This window comes from Triticum dicoccoides, unplaced genomic scaffold (genome assembly GCF_002162155.2).
Source record: "Triticum dicoccoides isolate Atlit2015 ecotype Zavitan unplaced genomic scaffold, WEW_v2.0 scaffold37055, whole genome shotgun sequence".
NCBI classification, from domain to species: Eukaryota; Viridiplantae; Streptophyta; class Magnoliopsida; order Poales; family Poaceae; genus Triticum; species Triticum dicoccoides.
This window is the reverse complement of record NW_021267029.1, coordinates 1-25,073: the sequence shown is the minus strand read 5'-3', so window position 1 is coordinate 25,073 and position 25,073 is coordinate 1. Positions and strand designations below refer to the sequence as shown.

At 47.8% G+C, this 25,073-nt stretch overlaps 1 protein-coding gene and 1 non-coding gene across 2 annotated transcripts; both read right to left on the bottom strand.

Annotated features, from left to right (window-relative positions):
* Positions 1-18,418: 18,418 nt before the first annotated feature.
* Positions 18,419-18,537, bottom strand: LOC119346027. The gene has a single exon (XR_005167314.1). It is a non-coding gene; the product is annotated as a 5S ribosomal RNA (ribosomal RNA).
* A 2,001-nt stretch (positions 18,538-20,538) lies between these two features.
* On the bottom strand, positions 20,539-23,500 carry LOC119346024. Its single transcript, XM_037615783.1, has 4 exons — positions 21,957-23,500; positions 21,794-21,869; positions 21,378-21,617; positions 20,539-20,978 (listed from the first exon to the last, which is right to left on the bottom strand). The coding sequence occupies exons 1-4, from the start codon at positions 22,069-22,071 to the stop codon at positions 20,699-20,701; spliced, it is 711 nt and encodes a 236-aa protein (XP_037471680.1). The 5' UTR covers positions 22,072-23,500; the 3' UTR covers positions 20,539-20,698.
* Between the last annotated feature and the right edge of the window lie 1,573 nt (positions 23,501-25,073).

Genomic DNA, 25,073 nt, shown 5'->3' with positions numbered 1-25,073 from the left:
TCTATGTTGGTCCTTTGATTCATAGGATTGGATTTCATAGGAACTTTCCCTATGAAATCTTTTGTATTATATTTCATAGGAAATTTAACATCCACTCCAACCTCTTTTTTACAATTCCTTTGTTTTTTCTTGGCATCAAACATTCATTGCTAATCCTATAGGATTCAAGTGGGCATGCCACTCTGAAAGGATCGATATAGTTGACTAGAGGGGGGGGGTGAATAGGCAACTAACAATTTTTACCTTTTCTTTACCAATTTAAACTTCGCATCAAAGTAGGTTGTCTAGATATGCAACTAGGTGAGCAACCTATATGATGCAACAACAACAAGTACACAAGCACGCTAGGGATACAACACAATATAAGCTTGCACAAGTAAAGGTAAGAGATAACCAAAAGTGGAGCCGGTGAAAACGAGGATATGTTACCGAAGTTCCTTCCCTTTGAGAGGAAGTACGTCTCCGTTGGAGCAGTGTGGAGGCACAATGCTCCCCAAGAAGACACTAGGACCACCGTATTCTCCTCACGTCCTCACACAATGCGAGATGTCGTGATTCCACTATTGGTGCCCTTGGAGGCGGTGACCGAACCTTTACAAACAAGGTTGGGGCTATCTCCACAACTCAATTGGAGGCTCCCAACGATGCCACGGAGCTTCACCACAATGGAATATGACTCCGAGGTGACCTCAACCGTCTAGGGTGCTCAAACGCCCAAGAGTAACAACATCCGCGAAGGATTAGTGGGGGGAATCAAATTTCTCTTGGTGGAAGTGTAGATCTGTGCCTTCTCAACCAATCCCTAAAGAATCAACAAGTTTGATTGGCTAGGGAGAGAGATCGGGCGAAAATGAGCTTTGAAGGAACAATGGAGCTTGGGGGGAAAAGAGGTAGATCAACTTGAAGAAGAAGACCTCCTGGGGGAACCAATCCAACCGTTACCCCCTTCTTCAGCCTCCACGGAGCGGTACTACTGCTCAGTAGAGCGGTACTACCATTGGTCGCTGCGGTACTACCGCGACCACCAACGGTACTACCGCATAGACTGGGCGTAGTAGAATCAGAGGGAGAACAAGAGAAAGAGAGGGGGTATGGGCGGCACTAGTAGCGGTGGTAGCCGCGGTACTACCGCTGCTACTGCCGCTACTACTGCTGCACAACCCGACACGAGAAAATGCATCCTCAAATCTAAGCGGTGGCATTGCTGAACCAGGACCGTACTGCCGCCGATGCCCAGAAGCGGTACAACCGTTGTAGGATAGCGGTACTGCCGCTTAAGGACCATGGGCAGTACTACTGCTCTGGTGGCGGTACTACCGCTTTCTCCTCCCAGTGTCCACTTTTGTTAAAACAACAACCTCCAAGGAGAGGAAAGGAACTGGGGGGGGGTGCAAAGAGGACGTGTACGTGTTGATTCCACCCTAGCCTTTCCAATGCGGACCCTCTCTTGATAGCACAGTGTCCCCTACGACTCAAGTCCACCAAACCAAAAATGAAGGAGACTACACCGTCTTCACATAAAGCTCCGAGGGGGAAGTACCGTCTCGTGCCAAAGAATGAATCTCTGAAATACTGAACGTACGCAATTAGTCCGCCAAAACATTGTCATCAATCACCAAAACTACTTAGAGGGAAATATGCCCTAACAATCTCCCCCTTTTTGGTGGATTGATGACAAACACGGGATTTGCACAAGGTAATGACAAGAGATAAAGCGAATCCCAAAACTAAATAATATAGACGGCCCCCCTAGATGTGTGCACTTAATTAGAGGTGCCTTTGGATTGCAAAGTGCACACATTAGGATTAACACTCCCCCTATATTTTATAGTCCGACAACAATTGCATCAAAGATAAGACATATGAGCTAGGATGCAATAGAGAGGCAAGTGAGCAAATTAGACATAAGAGATAAGCATGATCTCACAAACTACTAAAGTGCTTGACATATAAGATAATAATAAGATAGGGTAGCATATGTCTCGCACCATATGATAGGGTACCAGGTCTCACGAACACAAACCAAACCAAAGAAAATAAGAGAGTTTGCGAGAGAGAAGAGCAGACAAATAAGACACTCGCAACTCGACAACGACAAATCCCTAAACTCTCTCCCCCTTTGGCATCGAGACACCAAAAAGGGAAAGAGTGCTACTACGGCCACACGTTGCATAACTGAAGATCTCCAGCATCACATCCCCGTGAGATCATTTGCTCCTCCGTCATCGGGAGGGGGCTGCTCAGTGTCTGAGTCTGTCCATGGGCAGTGCTGCTGAACCCACTCCTCCTCATTTGTGATCTTGTCCTTAGAACCGCTGGCAACTGTTGAACCTAACTGACGCATGAGCTCCTTGTGACGGCTCCTGGCCTTCTTCTCAGACACATGAGCCATGTACTGTCCATGAGACTCCATGCAGAAAAGTTTCTTCATTTTGCGCTTGAGCTTCTTTGCCCATGAGGGATCCACTCCAGAGGGCTCATAATCATCAGCAGCAGCAGCATCAGCCTCTGTCTCATCGTCAGCAGCTCCAGATGGAATCCCAGACCTCGGAACCAATGTGCCCCAGTTCTCCTTCTTCCTCAGACGCTTGATCTCATGAGGAATCAACTCGCCAGTCTCCAGCACAACATTAGGATAAGTGTGCATCCAAGCCTTCTCAATAAGAAACATGAGAAAAGGCGTATAGATGGGGCAGCGCTCAGAGATAGCTATGACAAGCTCAGACCATATTACATGAGAAATATCAAAGGATTCTCCAGTGTTTTCTTCCTTCTCACGCTGGCAGAAAAGAAGCATGTCCACGAGAAAGGAGTGAACCATATCCAAGTTCCCAATGCGAGGGAAGAGAGTCTCTCTGAAGATGCGATGAAGTATGTCCAGAAAGGCAGGCAACTCATAGGTCTCCTTCTGGGTCTCGGGGTGAATCTTCAAAGTATAGTATTGCCAGATAGATTGCTTGTGAGTGGAAGTTGGATTGCGGTGAGGGAGAAAGCCAATTGGGTTCTCAAGCCCTTGATCTTCAATCCCAAGTAACTCCATGAATGCCTTCCATTTGACAAAGAGAAGCTTGCCATTGGTCATCCAAGTCAGAGTTCTTTCCTCATCCGTTCCAAGATGGACCGTGGCATAGAACTGAGCCACCAAATCTACATCAAAGTCCTTGTTGAACTACATGACCCTGAGAATGTTCAGCTGAGTACACATCTATAGAGCTTCGCCAAAATAGGCAGGGTCCTTCTGCATATAGCTAGTGTCGATGGTGCGAACATCAACATAGAGATTCTTCTTTGCTTTGATCACATCAAAGTAGATTGCCCACTGAAAACGGTTCCAGAGGACGGTTGACAAGATTGGACTCTTGATCTTGCTCATAGGGATTGCGCCGACGCTTCTCCCATAATTCCTTGGCAGTCATCTCAGTCACGGACTTGGCTTCGGCTTGGGCTTCTTTGCAATACTCTTGGTAGCCTGCTGAGACGAAGTTGGTGGAACACTTGAAGAAGCAGCCGCTGCCTTAGAGGTGTGATAGCGCTTTGAAGTAGAACGCCCGGGGTTGACACAGCGGACATGTTGCTCGGAAGGGCCATCACCTAAAACCAAATACACGGACACAAGAAACAGCAGAGGACGAGCATAAGACACAAGAAAAATCAACACGAACCGATATTTGGTACGAGTACGATGGAAGTTGGTATCCAGCGGTAGTACCGTGTGTTGGGGAACGTAGCAGAAATTCAAAATTTTCCTACGAGTCACCAAGATCTTTCTATGGAGAAACTAGCAACGAGAGAGAGGGGAGTGCATCTACATACCCTTGTAGATCGCTAAGCGGAAGCGTTCAAGAGAACGGGGTTGAAGGAGTCGTACTCGTCGTGATCCAAATCACCGGAGATCCTAGTGCCGAACGGACGGCACCTCCGCGTTCAACACACGTGCAGCCCGGTGACGTCTCCCACGCCTTGATCCAGCAAGGAGAGAGAGAGAGGTTGAGGAAGACTCCGTCCAGCAGCAGCACAACGGCGTGGTGGTGGTGGAGGAGCGTGGCAATCCTGCAGGGCTTCGCCAAGCACCGCGGGAGAGGAGGAGGACTTGGGAGAGGGGGAGGGCTGCGCCAGGGGCAAGGGTGAAGCTCCCATGCGCCTCCACACTATATATAGGGGTGGAGGGGGCTGGTTTCTTTCCCTCCAAGTCCATTGGGGCGTTGGCAAAGGTGGGAGGAAAGAAATCCCATCATTTCCTTCCCCACCGATTGTTATCCCCCCTTTTTAGGGATCTTGATCTTATCCCTTTGGGATATGATCTTATTCCTTCTAAGGGGGGATCTTGGTGCGCCTTGACCAGGGGTGTGGGGCCTTGCCCCCACTACCCACGTTCAGGTGGGTCCCCCCATGCAGGTGGGCCCCACTCCGGAACCTTCTAGAACCTTCCCGGTACAATACCGAAAAATCCCGAACATTTTCCGGTGGCCAAAATAGGACTTCCCATATATAAATCTTTACCTCCGGACCATTCCGGAACTCCTCGTGACGTCCGGGATCTCATCCGGGACTCCGAACAACATTCGGTAACTGCACACTAATTCCCATAACAACTCTAGCGTCACCGAACCTTAAGTGTGTAGACCCTACGGGTTCGGGAATCATGCAGACATGACCGAGACAGCTCTCTGGCCAATAACCAACAGCGGGATCTGGATACCCATGTTGGCTCCCACATGTTCCACGATGGTCTCATCGGATGAACCACGATGTCAAGGACTCAATCGATCCCGTATACAATTCCCTTTGTCTAGCGGTATTGTACTTGCCCGAGATTCGATCGTCGGTATGCCGATACCTTGTTCAATCTCGTTATAGGCAAGTCTCTTTACTCGTTCTGTAACACATCATCCCGTGATCAACCCCTTGGTCACATTGTGCACATTATGATGATGTCCTACCGAGTGGGCCCAGAGATACCTCTCCGTTAACCGGAGTGACAAATCCCAGTCTCGATTCGTACCAACCCAACAGACACTTTCGGAGATACCTGTAGTGCACCTTTATAGCCACCCAGTTACGTTGTGACATTTGGTACACCCAAAGCATTCCTACGGTATCCGGGAGTTGCACAATCTCATGGTCTAAGGAAAAGATACTTGACATTAGAAAAGCTTTAGCATACGAACTACACGATCTTTGCGCTAGGCTTAGGATTGGGTCTTGTCCATCACATCATTCTGCTAATGATGTGATCCCGTTATCAACGACATCCAATGTCCATGGTCAGGAAACTGTAACCATCTATTGATCAACGAGCTAGTCAACTAGAGGCTTACTAGGGACATGGTGTTGTCTATGTATCCACACATGTATCTGAGTTTCCTATCAATACAATTATAGCATGGATAATAAAAGATTATCATGAACAAGGAAATATAATAATAACTAATTTATTATTGCCTCTAGGGCATATTTCCAACACCGTGATCTGGAAGCGGTAGTACTGCCCGAGCAGGCGGTAGTACCGCTCCAAGGGAGTGGTAGTACCGCTCCAGGCGGGGGAACGGTGTTGGGGAACGTAGTAATTTCAAAAAATTCCTACGCACACACAGGATCATGGTGATGCATAGCAACGAGAGGGGAGTGTGTCCACGTACCCTCGTAGACCGAAAGCGGAAGCGTTATGACAATGCGGTTGATGTAGTCGTACGTCTTCATGATCCGACCGATCCAAGTACCAAACGTACGGCACCTCCGAGTTCAGCACACGTTCAGCTCGATGACGTCCCACGAACTTCGATCCAGCAGAGCTTTGCGGTAGAGTTCCGTCAGCACGATGGCGTGATGACAGTGTTGATGATGCTACCGACGCAGGGCTTCGCCTAAGCACCGCTACAATATTACCGAGGTGGAATATGGCGGAGGGGGCACCGCACACGGCTAAGAGATCAATGATCAATTGTTGTGTCTAGAGGTGCCCCCTGCTCCCGTATATAAAGGAGTGAGGAATAGGCCGGCCCTAGAGGGGGCGCGCCAAGTGTGGGGAGTCCTACTAGGACTCCCAAGTCCTAGTAGGATTCCCTTTTCCTTCCCGGAGTAGGAGAGAAGGAAAGAGGGGGAGGGGGAGAAGGAAAAGGGGGCTGCACCCCTTGTCCAATTCGGACTAGAGGGGGGCGCGCGCCTCCTTCCTTTTGGCCTCTCTCCTCTATTCCCGTATGGCCCAATAAGGCCTGATACTTCTCCCGGTGAATTCCCGTAACTCCTCGGTACTCCGAAAATACCCAAATCACTCGGAACCTTTTTGATATCCGAATATAGTCATCCAATATATCGATCTTTACGTCTCGACCATTTCGAGACTCCTCGTCATGTCCCCGATCTCATCTGGGACTCCGAACTACCTTTGGTACATCAAAAATACATAAACTCATAATACAAATCGTCACAGAACTTTAAGCGTGCGGACCCTATGGGTTCGAGAACTATGTAGACATGACCGAGACACGTCTCCGATCAATAACCAATAGTGGAACCTGGATGCTCATATTTGCTCCCACATATTCTACGAAGATCTTTATCGGTCAAACAGCATAACAACATACATTGTTCCCTTTGTCATCGGTATGTTACTTGCCCGAGATTCGATCGTCGATATCTCAATACCTAGTTCAATCTTGCTACCGACAAGTCTCTTTACTCGTTCCGTAATACATCATCCCGCAACTAACTCATTAGTTACAATGCTTGCAAGGCTTATAGTGATGTGCATTACCGAGTGGGCCCTTAGATACCTCTCCGACAATCGGATTGACAAATCCTAATCTCGAAATACGCCAACCCAACAAGTACCTTCGGAGACACCTGTAGAGCCCCTTTATAATCACCCAGTTACGTTGTGACGTTTGGTGGCACACAAAGTGTTCCTCCGATAAACGGGAGTTGCATAATCTCATAGTCATAAGAACACGTATAAGTCATGAAGAAAGCAATATCAACATACTAAACGATCAAGTGCTAAGCTAACAGAATGGGTCAAGTCAATCACATCATTCTCCTAATGATGTGATCCCGTTAATCAAATGACAACTCATGTCTATGGTTAGGAAACTTAACCATCTTTGATTAACGAGCTATTCAAGTAGGGGCATACTAGTGACACTATGTTTGTCTATGTATTTACACATGTATTATGTTTCCGGTTAATACAATTCTAGCATGAATAATAAACATTTATCATGAAATAAGGAAATAAATAATAACTTTATTATTGCGTCTAGGGCATATTTCCTTCAAACGGTGGTTCCCTACTGCCGTGGCCAAATCCGGCACTACCGGGATGCCGAATTCAAAAATAGGCCTACCAAATATCAATCCAAATAGTCTAGAAGCCTTCACCATCCTACTCAAGCTTCGATTTGGCCAAAAATCGATGAATGCAAAGCCTATTGCCCCTAAAGACTAGATTTGAAACCTAGAAGCAAAGAGAAAGGGATCGGAGGCAATACCAACATCCATGGCAAGAGGAAGGGGTGGGTAGAAACCTTGCTCAATACTTCTCCAAAGATTAGTGTTAACATGATTCAAATAACGTTTAAAGTGGTAGACCCAAGAATCAAAATCCTCATTTTTCACAATCTTAGGAGGAGGACCAACATGATTCAAGTGAGTGGAGGGAACCGGTCCTCCATAAATAAGTGGAGGTTCAACATAGGCAAAGATGCCATTTCCACTTCTTCCACTAGATAAAGGAACTTTGTCACTAGTAGCTTCCCCCTTGTCGGAGTTAGCATCCGTCACCTTGTTAGTGGGCTCACCCACTTTCATAGGTGCGGTGGATAATGTAAGGCCTTCTAAAAACTTGTTGAACATGCTTTCAACCTCGGTCGTCACGGAGGTTTCCAATGTGTCCAAAGCCACATTGAACTCCTATCGTGAGACCGAGGTCCCCCATCGGCCGTAGACGAGGATGGAATCACACAGGTGTGCTCCTCCCCATCGTCTACGGTGTCAACCATACTCTTCGGACGGTAAAGTCCTTAATAAAGAGACGAGGCTCTGATACCAATTTAAAGGATCAATAAGTTGACTAGGAGGGGGGGGGGTGAATACGAAACTAACAGTTTTTAGCTTTTCTTTACCAATTTAAACTTCACATCAAAGTATATGCAACTAGGTGAGCAACCTATATGATGCAACAACAACAAGTACACAAGCATGCTAGGGATACAACACAATATAAGCTTGCACAAGTAAAGGTAATAGATAACCAAAAGTGGAGCCGGTGAAGACGAGGATGTGTTACCGAAGTTCCTTCCCTTTGAGAGGAAGTATGTCTCCATTGGAGCGGTGTGGATGCACAATGCTTCGCAAGAAGCCACTAGGGCCACCGTATTCTCCTCACAACCTCACACAATACGAGATGTCATGATTCCACTATTGGTGCCCTTGGAGGCGGCGACCGAACCTTTACAAACAAGGTTGGGGCTATCTCCACAACTCAATTGGAGGTTCCCAACGATACCACAGAGCTTCACTACAATGGAATATGGCTCCGAGGTGACCTCAACTGTCTAGGATGTTCAAACACCCAAGAGTAACAACATCCGCGAAGGATTAGTGGGGGGAATCAAATTTATCTTGGTAGAAGTATAGATCTGGGCCTTATCAACCAATCCCTAAAGAATCAACAAGTTTGATTGGCTAGGGAGAGAGATCGGGCGAAAATGAGCTTTGGAGCAACAATGGAGCTTGGAGGAAAAGAGGTAGGTCAACTTGAAGAAGAAGACCTCCTTATATAGTGGGGGAACCAATCCAACCGTTACCCCCTTCTTCAGCCCGCACGGAGCGGTACTACCGTCAGTCGCAGCGGTAGTACCGCGACCACCAGCGGTACTACCGCATAGACTGGGCGTAGTAGAAGAAGAGGGAGAACGAGAGAAAGAGAGGGGGTATGGGCGGCACTAGTAGCGGTGGTAGCCGCGGTACTACCGCTTATAGGCGGTACTACCGCTGCGACTGCCGCTTCTACTGCCGCACAAACCGACACGAGAAAATGCATCCTCGAATCAAAGCGGTAGCGTTGCCGAACCAGGACGGTACTGCCGCCGTTGCCCCGAAGCGGTACTACCGCTGTAGGACAGCGGTACTGCCGCTTAAGGACCAATGGCGGTACTACCGCTCTGGCGGCGGTACTACCGCTTTCTCCTCCCAGTGTCCACTTTTGTTAAAACAGCAACCTCCGAGGAGAGGAAAGGAGCTGAGGGTGCAAAGAGGACGTGTATGTATTGATTCCACCCTAGCCTTTCCAATGCGGACCCCCTCTTGATAGTACGGTGTCTCCTATGACTCAAGTCCACCAAACAGAAAACGAAGGAGACTACACCGTCTTCACATAAAGCTCCGAGGGGGAAGTATCGTCTCGTGCCAAAGAATGAATCTCTGAAATACTCAACGCAAACGATTAGTCCGAAATAGGATTGTCATCAATCATCAAAACTACTTAGAGGGAAATATGCCCTAACACACTCCAACCATATACTTTTCTTATTCCTACGTTTTCAAAATCCTACGAATCAAAGAGGCCCTTAGAGTTGGGCAGAAACAACAGAAACAGAGGGTAGAATGGCCTGTTTTGTTTGGGCTGAATCGATTGACTCAGTCAGTTTAGTTTTTTCTGTCGACCGACTCTACCCCCTGCTCCTCCTCCCCCCGAATCGCAAATCCTGTCCAAAACCGCCCATGGGCTAATTGGTTCAGTTTTGACAAATTTAAGGGGTGATTTAACCAATTTTAGAGTTCACGGGGTTTGATCCATCGATGAACTTGTGTCAATAGTTGGGCCCGATTCTAGCGCACCTACTACACACACACACACAATAAACATACACAACCAGCTCCCCCGATTTTTTTGATGGAGCTACGGCGGGCTTACGCCTGTCTGAACCATTTTCATTATCATAATTAAGACCGAGATACAAACACAATAGCTACACACGTGTAGCACCCAACACTACAGACAAGAAGGGATAAGGAACAACAGAGAAGAAACCAGGAAACAAGCTACGACAAGTGGCCAACAACAAGAATTTAGCACCCATCACCACTAAGCTAACCGAGAAGAGCAAGAGCTAGCATTGTTGGATCAGTTGAAAGGAGATTCGTTGCCGAGAAGACGTAGATAAGAAGTCACCCGCTGCCCTGCGATCACTCACACCTTGAAGAGCTATGAAGTCGCAGCTACCATCGAAGGGCATCCCATTGCCTAGCCACGTCACGACAGAGACAGACACTGAACGTGCCAAAGGGCAATGCTCCTCCGAGACAACCCCTGCACCTCCTCTGGGCCACACCATGACCACAGTCACAAATAGAGGGAGCCAGAGCACTATGCAAAGCAACAAAACCTCACGCGCCGTCGAAGGGCACCGAACACCGAGACCTCACCGTCGCCACGAGCCCCCAAGAGAGGTCAACCAACAACACCAGGATGACCAAGGCACCAGTCGCCGCCACAGATCACTTCCACCGCCACCACCGAGCATTCCAACCACCCAATAACCTCTACTACCTAGATATCAAGCGACCAACAGTGGATTTCGTGGCTCCAAAAAACAGTGCCCCCAAGGGGGAGAACGACATCGAGATGCCATCGTTGTCCGAACCAATAAAGGATCTAAGGCTCTCGCCCAGAGCACACGAATGAGCAGGCGGTAGCAGCTCCCCAATGACCCTTCAAGAAGGGAAGCGGCGCCCAAAGGCGTCGCCGTCATCGTTGCCGACAAGGTTGGCACAAGGCTTTCGCCTGAAGCATCTCCATCCTGGTCGTCTCCGCAGATGCCAGCGCTTGATTCCATCAACACAAGACCACCCCATCCTCATGCCATTCACGGCGAGCGTCCCGGCCGGGTCCAGCAACTAACTACGAAGACACAGCCGCCCACCTCGAGCATCCGCACAAAAGGAGTTAGAGCAACCTTGGCTACCACTAGCACCCGACCTCCCACCGCGGCCACACACCTCCACCACCGCCACATCAAGCCCCACCGGCAGCATCCACCACCGACCCCCCGACCGTGGCCACATGGAAAACCGCCGCCCAAACAAGCTGCTGCCACAGACCGGATCTTGACACGATGAAGCCTCACAAACCAAGCACCGCATCTCACCTTCTACACGGCACGCCTCACCGTCGAGCATCTCCGCCCCGCCATCATCCTCCGGACACGGCCACTGGGAGCACCGGTTGAGCGAGCGAGTCGCTGCACAAGGGGAGCCAGATCTAGGCATGGAGCTCCCCAAGATTGACGCGGCTGACCCGAACCACCGCCGCCCATGCCACCGAGCCGCTCGCGCCGCCTCTCTGCATGCCATAGCCAAGTTCTTCAGCCTGCAACAAATTTATTTTCCCAAATAATTAGAACACCAACTAATCGGATGCATAAATTTCAAAAAGAGGTGCTTGAGTTTACCAATTCATGCCTGCTACGAGCATAACTCTTGATGCCAGCTACACTTAGCAATGACAACTCCGAATAAACCTACTTCTTGGCTCGCTGGGACGAGCCGCCTACTTCCCCAGAGGGCCTCATGTTTTCTCCGCGCGTCTTACTTCATTTGGACGGCAAACAGACCTTGATTGATGAGTTCCAACGATCTGGCTTTAAAGAAGAAGAATTCCTGCACCTGTCCATGCAATACAAAAAGGGCGTCCCGTGGTAGTGTTGTTGAACCGCTAATAGCAAAATTCACTCCGTTACTGTAATTAGAACCCAATGCCTTCAGATAAGGGCTCAGATAGCTTATGTTTAAGCTTTCACCTGGATATATATTTTGGTCATTAATGGACCCACTATTAGTAAGGCCAACAACCATACTCAATAATGAGATTAAAAGTGCTTCTCATGAACATGTACGCGAGTCAGATTAGATGCGCAAAACACACCAGCAGCAAAGTATTAACTCCGATAAAAGTTGTCGTCTTATTAGACATTAACTTGTATAATATTCAAGGTGAAACTTTGAACATCAATTTATGTACAGACATGTAGCATCACATAAAAATAATTATACAGTACATTATAAGAATATGTTTCATGATAACTCTAGTAATACCAATGTGATGTTTTTATACTAGTGTTTATCAGAAAGATAACACATTTGAGCCCCAAGTGAAAAAAAATTAATAGTTAGGAAAGCAAAAAATTTAAGCAGTATACTTCTCTTCAGATAGGGCCCCAAACTAAGGTTTCTTCTTAAATTTTAAAAGCACACATAAGATCAAAAAAAAATCACACACATGGGCCACTTTTTTTATTTGAAAACGGGGAATCTTATGACTCAATCCATTAATTAAGAAAAAGATAGTTGCCCGGTTAATTAGCAAAAAACCGGGTGAAAACCGTCACCACCTGTTGATCAATCACCCACAAGATACGACACACACACACCACCGCTAGAGAACCTTGTCGAGGAAGCACATTCTGTCATCCTCGCCACTTCTTCCCAAGTGAACCTTGTCGAGGAAGCACATTCTGTCATCCTCACCACTTCTCCCCAAGCAAGCGACTACGACTTTATTGTATGCGCCCTCTGACCAAGCCCACACCGCCGAGGCCGCAAGAAGGCACATGAAGATCCATGCCAGGCAACCAGCCACCAGTGTTGGTGACAGCGCAGCTCTGACTCTAAGGTAAAGATACGAACGACAACAAGGCCGGCGTCATGAAAGACTACCGAACAGACCACCTACCGCTCATCATCATCACCCGGACTCTTCCACCGCAGCTCCGACTTCACCGCAACAAACAACCTGAGGTAATGCCACGAACACACCTAGAGTCGACTACCGTAACCACCACCGCAACCCCGACATCATGTAGATTTTTTTTTCAATAAATTCTACATGACGATAATTGCGTACTTCTGTGTTCCTCAACGTAGTCGCATAGTCCAGAATAAAAGCAATTAGAAGAGTGGCATTCTTATAATAGCCAAAAATAATGGTAGAAGATCAGTTGGCTTCAGGACTAGTTGGACACTAGCGGGTAGTGCGCGGCGGCACGCTGCGCCACATAGAGCGATAAGCTATTTAGCTAATTTCGTAATATTTGGTAAGTTGTCCCAAGACTTTATTTATGGCAAAGGTTCATAAAAAGAGAGTGATGAGGTTTTCTTTTCCAAGGTTTAGAGGGTGCTTGGATCCAAGGGACTTATTTTAGTCTGACTAAAAATAGTCTCTTTAAGAGGCTAAAGTTCCAAGCACCTTTGACTAAAGAGGGGCTAAAACTAGTCTTGAGACTAAAACTCTTTAGTCAGGGGTACCCCTACTAAAATGTGGATTAGTCCTCTCTCTCCTCATTTAATTCCTCTCCTTTAACATAGGCGAGTTCTGGATTGGAGGGTTTGGAAGATAATAAATGCTCGTTAACTTGATTTTAGTCTCTTTAGTATTTGGATCCAAGCATGGGTAAGGCTGGCAAGTTTTAGTCCCACTACTTTTAGTCATGGGACTAAAACGTATCCAAGCACCCTCTTAATAGTCCATTGTAGGAATTGAGGGGCTTACATAGTTATTCATACTAAAAAGGAACACATTTAGTAGCTTATACATGCAAAGGAAGCCTACGGTACAATACTAGTATTGGTAGCTAATAGAGCAGAAAGTTCGAAGCTTTTGTTTTTTTATAGAACTGAAACAAAGAAAACAATGTATAGGCATGTTGTTAAGTCAAGCATGTCTACCTGCTAACTGTCATTTAAACAACAACAGAACGAAAAAGTTATCAATTTGACGTTAGATTTATAGACCTCGAGAGCGTACAATGTTACGGCCGTCTGATCACACGCAAATCTTCATGCTGCTGGTTGTTGACACATCAGCCCGTAAAAACGTTCGTAGCCTACAACCAACCATGCGAACGCCCGTTTTCTATCCAGCTCCCCTCGTCCACTTGTCCCCAACCCACTCTTATCCATTCCGGTAACAAAGAGGCAAAGGAGATGCGGCAGAAGCACCGATCTGCTCGTGGCGACCATGGCGGGTCTCGCGGCACGAGGCAGCTGCTTGCTTTGGCCGCTCCCTCTCAACTACGGAGATGAGTTTACCACGGTTTCCACCCCTCCCTCTCAACCGCATCAGTGCACGCTTGCCGCGCCACAACGCTGCCGCTAGACGCGTGAATAGTGAGCACCCAGCTATAACTTACCGCAATCGTGCAAAATAATAAAACACGGTAAATATATGCCGCACACGTGCGTTTTGTTTTGCAAGCGGCGCAAAAAAAATTGTGGCCTTGCGGCCCTGCCAGGGCCTTCCGGCAAGGTGCCCGGACAGTCCATGGCGCGGCCCGGCCTCCCACAGTCGAGCGAGCTCAAGTCCGACCGGATCCGCCCCAAATCCTGCCGGCGGGTGCGCAAACAAGGTGGCCGTGCTTGGGTAGCTCGGCGGCGACGAGAGGAAGCGACTGGGCAAGCGCGCGTCCGAGTTGCACGTCTGCAATGGCAGCGGGCGGGCGGCCGGCGGCGGCAAGGGGGAGAGAGGGGAACAGTGGGGAAGAGTGGAGTGGATGCGGCCGGAGGGAGGGAGGGGGGCAGATAGAAAAAGGCCCGTCTTGTGCCACCGACGGGCGGGCCAGGGAAGGACACGCGCAGACGACCCGCGCGTCCGCGTGGTGTCCATTTCACCCCAAAAGCGGCGCAAACTTGGGCCGCGGATGGGTCGAAAGCGGACACAAAGCGGACAAAAGTCCGTTTGCGCCCGCGCGCTGGGCCGTCTCGTTTGTCCCTTTTACCCCAAACGAACGGGGACGGACATGATAGGATCGCGCGGTGGAGTTGGCCTTAGAGAGGGAGAAGTCGGCGGACAGGGTCATGAGTTCGGAAGAATAGGAGGAAGCGAGGCCGCGAGAGGCAGTGGAGAAGAAGCAATCAAGTGCTCCTCGCCTGCAAGCGAGGCCGCCAAAGCTGGAGGAGAATAGGAAGTGGCAGGGTAGGGCGTGGTGGTGGCGGGATCTCCGACATGCTCACCATTGGGGAGTGGCGGCCGTTAGAGCTAGCTAGGCGCGGCAAGTCCCCATGAGAGGTTCACGGTTCGGATTTCAGATCATTCACAAGCCGTGCAGGTACCTACTCACCCAGGTGCTACATCTCCATGTGTCTAATCCCCATTTTTCAGCTAACCGCAATTCTCACACCATGTCAGCCCGCGGTTCGATATGGGACGTTTTGTGCTTTCATCAAGAGCTTCTGCATCGTGAGCCTGACAAAGACGGCCGCCATGCTCTTTTCTCCCCTGTCAAGGTAAGCTACATCAACAGAAACACACAAATTTTATAAGCCTGCTTACATTACATATCATATAATAAACGCAATCGATCCTAGTGTTCACTGTTGATATGTGATAGAACACCAGCAGAAGAGGTGTGAATTTGTTGTGGTTCACATGCAACAATACAGTGGCAACTAAATATATGTTTTGCCATGGCTAATTATATACATCATTATACATGCAGCTTTCTCTAGCCAGAGTTTTTCTTTTGCTAATTCATAAAGCAATACATAGATTGAAAGATTATTGCACAACAGAACAGTAGAAGAATGAGAAATTGGAGGGTATTGAGTTCACAGAAAATCTGAATGGTGATGCAAACACAAATGGCTTAAAAGAGCAAACCGCGCTTGGCTATAAAAATAGAGGAGCAAAACTGTAGACTGCGACAAACAATCACAGCTCGAATTCACATTCATACAGAAGCGCGTGAGAAATCACCCTGTACAGTCAATCACAGGAACCTACTTCCAGTCGTACATTGCTGAAATCATAGGACAGTAAACTACTCCCTCCATCCCATAATATAAGAGCGTTTTTTACACTAGTAGAGTATATCTCTAGCCTCACACGGCTTCCAGAGCAAATTCATTCACTAGTGAGGCAGAAGTCATAGATGTTTCTACATATGCATTTACTGAATGGATCAGCTCTGTCCAGAATTACCCTGTCCAGAGTATATTGCACTCGGTCAGGAGGACACTTAGTGAACCTTCCATAGTTTTTTATATAATAAGCTAAACATAGTTTATCTATGTCACACTTAATTATAAGCTGAACCTTTAACGGCAAACATCTAACATCTATACCCTTTATACCTCATAGAGAAGCTAGTCATACATATGCATAATTGGCAATGCACAAATTCGTGTCAGATATTGTATCTTTCCCAGCAAAGATTCAGCAATTGCGAATAAAACATCTTTCGAAAGATATAGTATCATACTTCCAGGGAAAATCTTAAAGAATATTAAAAAGGGAGCATATTGTTCATATCTTTTGCACCAGCTAGCTTATAATACAGAATCAAATGCCAAATTGCCTGAATCAAGTGTTTTTTTTGCGAACCCTTGAATCAAGTTCTTAATGTGAAGGGATTTCTCCTGAAGAGACACCTTGCTGCTTATAACCTGCATTTATCTCAATCTTAATACTGAATACAAACATGCACTTAACCTGCTTCCTCCGTTCCTAAATATAAGTCTTTTTAGACATTTCGAATGAACTACAACATATGAATGTATGTAGACATATTTTAAAGTATAGATTCACTCATTTTGTTTCGTATGTAGTCACTTGTTAAAATCTCTAAAAGGACTTATATTTGGGAACGGAGGGAGTAGATGTTGATACTTGTGTTTTAGTTTATATATGTATATATCTCTACTCATATAAAAATCGAGTTGGTGATGATGGTGTGCCTGCCATCCTGCTATATAGACCGTCCGATCTATATCTGACGAATAGAAAACAAACTATGACAATTTTGCAAAAAGATACCCGCACCCCGCTCCACATTTGCAGATAAGGCCTTCCCTCGTTCATCTTCGTCTCCCACAAGATAAACAGCTCGTATAAATGCATCTTGATGTTCCGTGCAACGCATGGGCCTCTTGCTAGTGTAGACCAAAGCTCGTCCGTGATGTCCTCCTCGCCCTCGCCGTCCCCGTCTACCAGGTCGAGTGCGCCAACGACGACTCTGCCTCGGAGACCAGTCGCGCCCGAAATTGAACGGCCGAGGAGGGGGCGGAGCCCGAGCGCCCCGGCCGTGCAGCCGTGCCCCACCGCGTCGGCAACGGCGTGGCACTCCATGGAGAGACGACGGTGTCCGTTGTGGTTGGCCGTGACCCATGAGTAGGGAGTGCGCCATGGACGACGGGAACTCAATGGGGACTAGGCCGATCGGCCGAGCGTGGATCCTGCTCCCCTCCCGCGAGGCCCTCGGCGTTGACGTCCTCCTCGCCGTGGCCCTCGCCACCTTCAGCACCAGGTCGAGTCGCCCGCCCGTCGCGACTGAGGTGGAGCCGCCGAGGAGCGGGGGTAGCCCAAGCCCAAGCGTCCAGGCCGTGCCCTGCCGCGTCGGCGACGTTGTGGCACTCCTTGGAGAGACGAGGGCGTCCGCTGTGGCTAGCCGCGACGTCGGCGTGTGCCACGAACGGGCGCCCGGCGAGGACGGGCCTGATCGCGGATCCTACTCCCGCGTGGTCCACGGGGTTGACGCCCTCCTTGCCGTGGTCGAGCACACAGACGATGACGACTCCACGGGGGGACGTTGCGCTGGAGCCGCCGACTGCGCAGGTTGAGCTGGTGGAGTCCGAGCGCCCCGGTCGTGTGGCTATGCTCCGCCACGTCGGAAATGGTCGTGGCACTCGGTCCAGACACGGCCCCTTCCGCTGTTGTTGGCGGCGATGAGGGAGGGGCGCCCGCCGAGGAGAGGCCCCGCTGTGGGGGTGGCGGATCCCGCTCGTGCCATCTTGTGACTACGGCGATAGGAATGGCGCGCCACGGTCTGAGTTCCACCGAAGAAGCACAGCAGAGATGGGGCGGCGAGGTTGGAGGGATAGGTTGTGTATGCAGCTGGGTTTCACGTACCTGCGGAAAAGAAAAGAATGGCTATCTCCAGCGCCGGGGGCGTTCGCCAGCAGTGGCAGATGCACCTCACGTGCTCACCGCTTGCCCCCGTGGCAGCGCCGTCCGGCTAATCAGCCCACCCGCCCTCCGATTGAGTGGGTGTTCCTTCAATCCTCCTCATGTGCACCACAACGCGTGGCTTTGTCAGCCAGTAGTGCCGGCACCTTGCGACCGTCCCGTGCTCTGCACGCACACCCCTCTTCTTGCATCTTTCTCGCCTCCTTGCCATGGACCAGAGCTCGTCTTCTGTTGGCGACGGGAGACTCCTTATTTATACAGGAGAAAAGGCGGTGAGACCATAGACTGGATGGATCCACAAACGATCTCGAGAGACATCCGCGCCACAACGCCGCCGCTAGACGCGTGAATAGTGAGCACCCAGCTATAACTTACCGCAATCGTGCAAAATAATAAAACACGGTAAATATATGCCGCACACGTGCGTTTTGTTTTGCAAGCGGCGCAAAAAAAATTAAAAAGGAAATGCAACACGAGGACTTCCCAAGAGGTCACCCATACTAGTACTACTCTCGCCCAAGCACACTTAACTTCGGAGTTCTGATGGGATCCGCTGCTTTAATGCTGGTATGATCGCATCGAACATGTTACCCCCGTCTCCATCCCTTATCCTTGCCCCTCCCAGCTCCACTACGAAGACGATTGTACATTGCTTTGGCCGCTCCCTCTCAACTACGGAGACGAGTTTACCACGGTTTCCACCCCTCCCTCTCAACCGCACAAGTGCACGCTTGCCGCGCCACAACGCCGCTGCTAGACGCGTGAATCGTGAGCACCCAGCTATAACTTACCGCAATTGTGCAAAATAATAAAACACGGTAAAAATATGCCAATGATTGTACATTGCTTTGGCCGCTCCCTCTCAACTACGGAGACGAGTTTACCACGGTTTCCACCCCTCCCTCTCAACTGCACGAGTGCACGCTTGCCGCGCCACAACGCCGCCATTAGACGCGTGAATAGTGAGCACCCAGCTATAACTTACCGCAATCGTGCAAAATAATAAAACACGGTAAATATATGCCGCACACGTGTGTTTTGTTTTGCAAGCAGGGCAAAATAAAATAAAAAGGGAATGCAACACGAGGACTTCCCAGGAGGTCACCCATCCTAGTACTACTCTCGCCCAAGCACGCACAACGGCGGGCACGAAGGACCAGTGGTAGCCATAGTTGGTATCGGTTCTAAGCGCAGCGGCAGGGCTAGGCACGTGTAAGCCGCTCGGTATGAGCGGCCGACAGCGCGCGTCTGCGGAAGGAGGTTCTCCTCGCCGCCGTAGGCACTCGACGCAGTCCATACCTCATGGACATTGGTGAGTCCTTTGGAACATCTCCGTCGTCGTTGCCTGTTTCGTGTAAAAACAGCTGAATTTGGCTTATCAGTTGGCTTCTAGGAATGTCCCTGTCGTGCTCGTTGATTATTCCGTACAAGAACCACCAAGTGTGTAAGCTCGCTCGGATTTGACTTGTCCTGTGTGCTCGGGAAGTTCACCCGGAGCGAGCACAGCCGGTCGGTCAGCTGGCGCCGTGGCGGGAGCTCCCGCTGCTCCTCACTGGGAATAGCACCATGTCCTCAGGTGGCGGCCCGCGGAGGGCAGTTGGACCTACAGCTGAGATGCACCCCAAGCACAAGGGCCTTGGAACATCCAGATGCTCCTACACACTACAAGGTTTGCCTCCTCGTCACGTCTTAATGTGCTTCCTTTCATTTTCAACTGCCATCCAGCGTCCTACAGATTGTAATTTTTTTTGTAGCAATCGTTTTGTTATGTATGTGCTCCAGTGTCTACTCATCCCTCGTTGCGAATCCTAGTAAACTCTGTGTGTTTCCATTTATAGATGCCCGATCTAGAGCTTGACCGGTACATGGTAAATTTTGATAGACATGATTGATTAAAGTTTGCCATGTGTATCTCTGATTTCTTATACAAGTTTGCCATGTTGTCTATAACACATGGAAAAATTCTGAAAATGTTCGTAGTAGGCCATTTAATAATTAAGAGAAATGTTCTGAATAACGTGGTAATTTTTTTTGGAAAATCATATGGAAAAATTCAGAATTTTTTGTCTGCTCAAACAATGACATTTTTTAGAGAAATTTTCATTTGCGGACATGACATTTTTGTAAAGTCACATGACACATGTTTGACACATTATCATGGCAAAATTCATAAAAGTCGCTTACTCAAACATGACATATTAGGTAGTGACCTTGCCATGACCCTAGCATGTAGACCATGTCAAATTTGTTTAACATCCCATGGCAGTCTTATTTCTTCAAATAGCATGGCAAATTTACTGTGTTTACAATCAAATAAGCACAAGAAGACAAATTCAGATTGCTACAGAGAAGACATGATGCTTAATGGAAAATTTATTTGAGTTGATAGACATGATGCTTATTGGAAAATTTATTTGAGTCGATGGAATCGCATCCGCTGTTAGCTTTCACATTACGTTACATATTCCAGCCAACAGAGATTCTGTTTGTCAACATTATGCAAAAAAGAAAAAAAAACCACAGCTATCTATCCATCTAGTGACGCACAACCACTGTGTGTTTAGTTTCTTTTGTTGGCCTTTAGCACAATATACTGGTAGATGTTAACAGAAGAACATTTAGTGACTGGGAAAGCTTCTGGTCCTTCACTCACTCACCATTTGGAATGAGAGTTCTGAACTTAGTTTTTAATATTTATTGGCCCATCTAATTTGAATAAACTGCAATTAATTTGAAGTAAAATTAGTAGAAAGTAACTGTGTATATAAAAGATAAACATGAACAATATAAACAATTGGTTTGGATCCTAACTAATGACAAAGTGATCATCTTAGCCTCAGGGTTCAAATGTGGGTATTTCTGCATCAGAACCATTTGCTGCCTAATATAGAAGACTGGGCATTGTATTACTGTAGGTATGCTCCTCTTTCTTCTCCAGATACTTGATGCAGCTCCCCACTTCAGATTTGACATGCAAATAGTGGTGCCGAGCCTTCTCTTTCTCTTAATTCCTTGTCCCTCTCTATGCAAACAAGTAAACCAGTCAAAAACACAAGAAGCAAACCCGATCAAAATGGGCTTTCCAAAATACGTCTGCATGCATTTTTTATTATTGAAAAAGGATAACAGGGCAGCGTACGTTTGACTTGCCATGAGAGCATCTAGATATCTTTTCAGATTACTACTTGCTAGTGCAACTGGTTATACTTTTGTTTCATTATGCTCCCAAAATATGAAGTAAAACCTTCATGGCATTTTGGCAGAAGCACTACAGGATGCCTGTCTTTATTGTTTATCTCTCCCATAGAATTAGTCCATTAGAACAACAATGTAAATCAAGATCACTGATTCTCATGGACAAAGTATTTGGGAGACTACAAAACTATTATTATTTTGCTTCTAAAGTGAAACCAAAATATACCTTAGCTTTAGGCCCTCTTCATTTAGCTTCTTGTCAAGGATATCATAAAATCGGAGGCAAATCAAGAGACATGCCATCGACGTAAGTGTAAAAGAACAAAAAAGGAATAAATGACAAACCAAACAGAAAGTTAAATAAACAATACATAGCACGTCCACCATCATGAAGTAAACAGGACACCTTCCTGCCGGCAAGAGTGAGCTTTGTCTGGATCCAAATAAGATGGAGAAATCAGAGGACCTGCAAATAACCACAACAAACAATAAAAACAAGAAATCACAAAACAACACCAACACACTGAAACCAGATTAAGAGATAAATAGGAACAGCAGGATCTACTATTCTAGAGCCTAGGGGTATATAAAAAAGAATCCTGGCAAATAACAAGAACAAAAAGAAGCATGCTAAATACCCACCAAACGATGAATATACATGTCATTTCCCACGGCGGTTGTTCCTCGTGTCGCCGCCACGCCTCATCAACCCTCAAACCTAAAAACACACAACATCATGAACACAATCAAAAACACTACAAAAAATCAGCAAACCAAACCCTACAAATGAAAGAACAATACTCACCAAGATTAGAACCACCCTCAGCAGCCAACCTCCCATCAAAAGCACCAACGGAAGAAGAAGAGCCCAAGGACGTCGAAGGAACGCGCTGAGAAGCATGTGCAACAACAAGAACCATAACAGAGACCAAGCAAACAAGAAGTACACAGGAGAGAAGAACACAAAAAGAAGCTACTTATAGGCAAGCAAAGAAGGACCTAGAACACAAATGTGTGCAAACGTGAAACTACAAACATGCAAACGTGGACACATGCATGCATGCATGAGCCATGCAGCAGCACACGCACACCAGCCCATACAACAGCCCATGCAGCTAATATATTTTTCTCACATGAGACAAAATCAGCCCATGCTATCAAACCATCTTTTCACATGGTACACATGAGACAAGAGAAGCCCATGCACCTCTAGAAGAAACAGGCACAACCCAAGTGATCAACCACTTTAGGAAAGCCACCGTGCACACGTGTCGCTCAGTCAGTAGGAGTAATTTTTTTTTCAAAAAAACCAGAAAAATCGAACCCTTACGGGCTTAGTATTCTTAGTATGTGCAAAAGTTCCCTATGTTAGAAAAAAAAAGTATGCCTTTGGTAACAGACTCACATCCTCAGCCGTTGGATTTCAGATAACAGGACAGATTGATCCATCACATGATTTGTCGGCACATAAAGGTTGCGAGTATCTAAAGTTGTGAACAATAATATTATCTCCATCAATAATGAAGACTGGAGTAGACCTCACTGAATGCATGAGTGCCACCAGTTGGTGCTCTAGCATTGAATGCTGACATGAAAAGTCCGAGACAGAGTTTGAACGCACCGACGCACCGACGCACGCCATTAACTGAAGGAGGAGACATATTCGCAAAAAAAAAAAAAACTGAAGGAGGAGACAGACAGAGACAGAGGGGGCAGCGGGCCTCCCGTGTGGCCGTGTCAAAGATTGAGGAGAACGGCTGGGCTTTGAATTGATCATGGATATCCTCCGGTTCAAAAGTACAAGGGGTTTGAAATTGAATGAAGAGATGGAGGGAGGGACCAACTAATGCAGCAGATAACAAAACTGTTGGTTAGCTACTGTAAGTAGTGCTCCGGTGGATAAGTTATTTCAGGTTGAGAACCGTGCCATGCCTGCCTACCATCATGTGCGCAAGACGGAATAAATATTTTGCTACTGTACAATGCTACGTAGTTCCCCTCTGGAATGAAGGATATTTCACTGGAAATACGACCAAGTGCACCGTTCTATACGGAATCTGACTTGAAAAAATTGCAGCATACTGGAGTTCGACATTTCACTCAAGCTCTGGCTTCACGCTAATGGGATTCAGCTGACGGTCAATCCGTCAGTGTCAGTGTCGGCGAGCGCTGTGTTTCCACTTGAAGTTTACCACGGTGCTTTTTTATTTACCGTACGCCGCGCACAAATCTACCCGTTGCACAGTGTCGACAAGCACAGGTTTGTTTGTTCGACGAGGGAAGCGACAGAAAAAGCGGAATCTCGGGGATAGAATAATACTCTGGTTTGGGTCGTGGGGATCGGGAATGGAACTCACAGAGGAAGTCGATGACGAGCCGGCCGTCGCAGAAGCGGCCGGTGGGGTGGTGGAAGAAGGCGCGGCCCTCCGGCGGCGCGATGTGCCACCCCTTGGCCGCCGCCATGCCGCCCGTGTCGGAGTTGGAGTCGCCGAAGTTGAACACCACCGGCCGCGCGCCGGGGCGGCAGCTGAACCCGGCCCGCGCCGGCGACGGCCAGAGCGCCAGCGCCACCGCCAGCGCCAGCGCGAGGGCTGGCCGTAGCGCGCTGCCGCCTGCTGCTGCTGCTGCTGCCGCCGACATTGACGACCTTGGACCTCTGTCTCTGTCTACAGCATGTGCCGGGGAGGCCCTGTCGTGTCCCTCTCGCTTTTCTTTCTATCTCTCGCGAGCCCCGAGTAACGGATTGTGTGAGGTCATGCGCCGTATATATGTGCTCATCGTGGTGGGGCTGCGATGATGCCACGAGCCCACGACCATGCTGAGACTTGGGCCGGGTCGGCCAGCAAGCCTCGGGCCAGACGGCCCGCTCAGCCACGACTGTCGTCGTGGTCGGGTGGTTTCCGTTCGAACAGCGAAGGCGCTGGACGTCGTGTGCCGCTGGACGTCGTTTGGATTATTTTGTTTCTTTTTTTGGTGTTCTTTGTTTCTTTTGGTTTTCATACTAAATTTTTTGTATATGTCAACGATATTTTGTTAATAAATTCTTAAATTTTTTTAATACTTGATCAACATTTTTGCTTTACATATTTTACATTTTTGAAATGCTTTCTTAACATTTTTCAAATACAAGATTAAAATTTTCGAATACATGGTGAATATTTTAAAGATACACAATATTAAACCTTTTGCAGCGCCGGCCGGCGAGGAGCCATCTAGCACCCGATGTTTCCGATGCGCCGGTCCTCTTCTTCCTCCCTTGCTGTGGTGAGTATGCGAGTGTGGCGTCAGCGCATGGTGACGAAGAAGAAGAGAAAACAGAGGGGCTGGGGTCAGGGAGAAGGAGAGTATGTGGTGGAGACGGCGAGAGGCTCAAAGCCGGCTGGAGGGTGAAGGCCAGCCGCTTAGTTGTGCGGCGCCAGCCTTGCCTTGGGGATTAAAATATTTTTTGAAGCTACCTTGGGGATTAATTTGAGACCTGATTTTGACCGGTCGGTCAAAGGTGAGTTGCTCCCTACGGGCCAAGCACGACTGCATAATTCGGGCCCTTCTTGTACGGGCCAAGCTCGTGCCCGCCAATTATGTCATCTCTGGCCGGGCCGCCCGTTATGTGAATTCTCCAGCCTAGTACAGCAGGCTATCTCGGGCCATGCTGAAAGATCCATCGGGAGCGGCATTTTAAAAATAATCATGTTTTTAAACAATCATACAAAATAAAAAATAATTATTACGTATTTGAAAAATGGTCGTGAATTTAATAAATGTTAACGAGTATGGAAAAAAAATCATAAATTTCAAAATATGTGCACAAGTTCATAAAATGTTTAGCAATTTAAAAATCTTTGCGCATTTGAAAATCTATTTATGAGTTTAAAAAAACTCATAGTTGATAATGGGCAATGGACACCGGTACTGGGCAATGAAC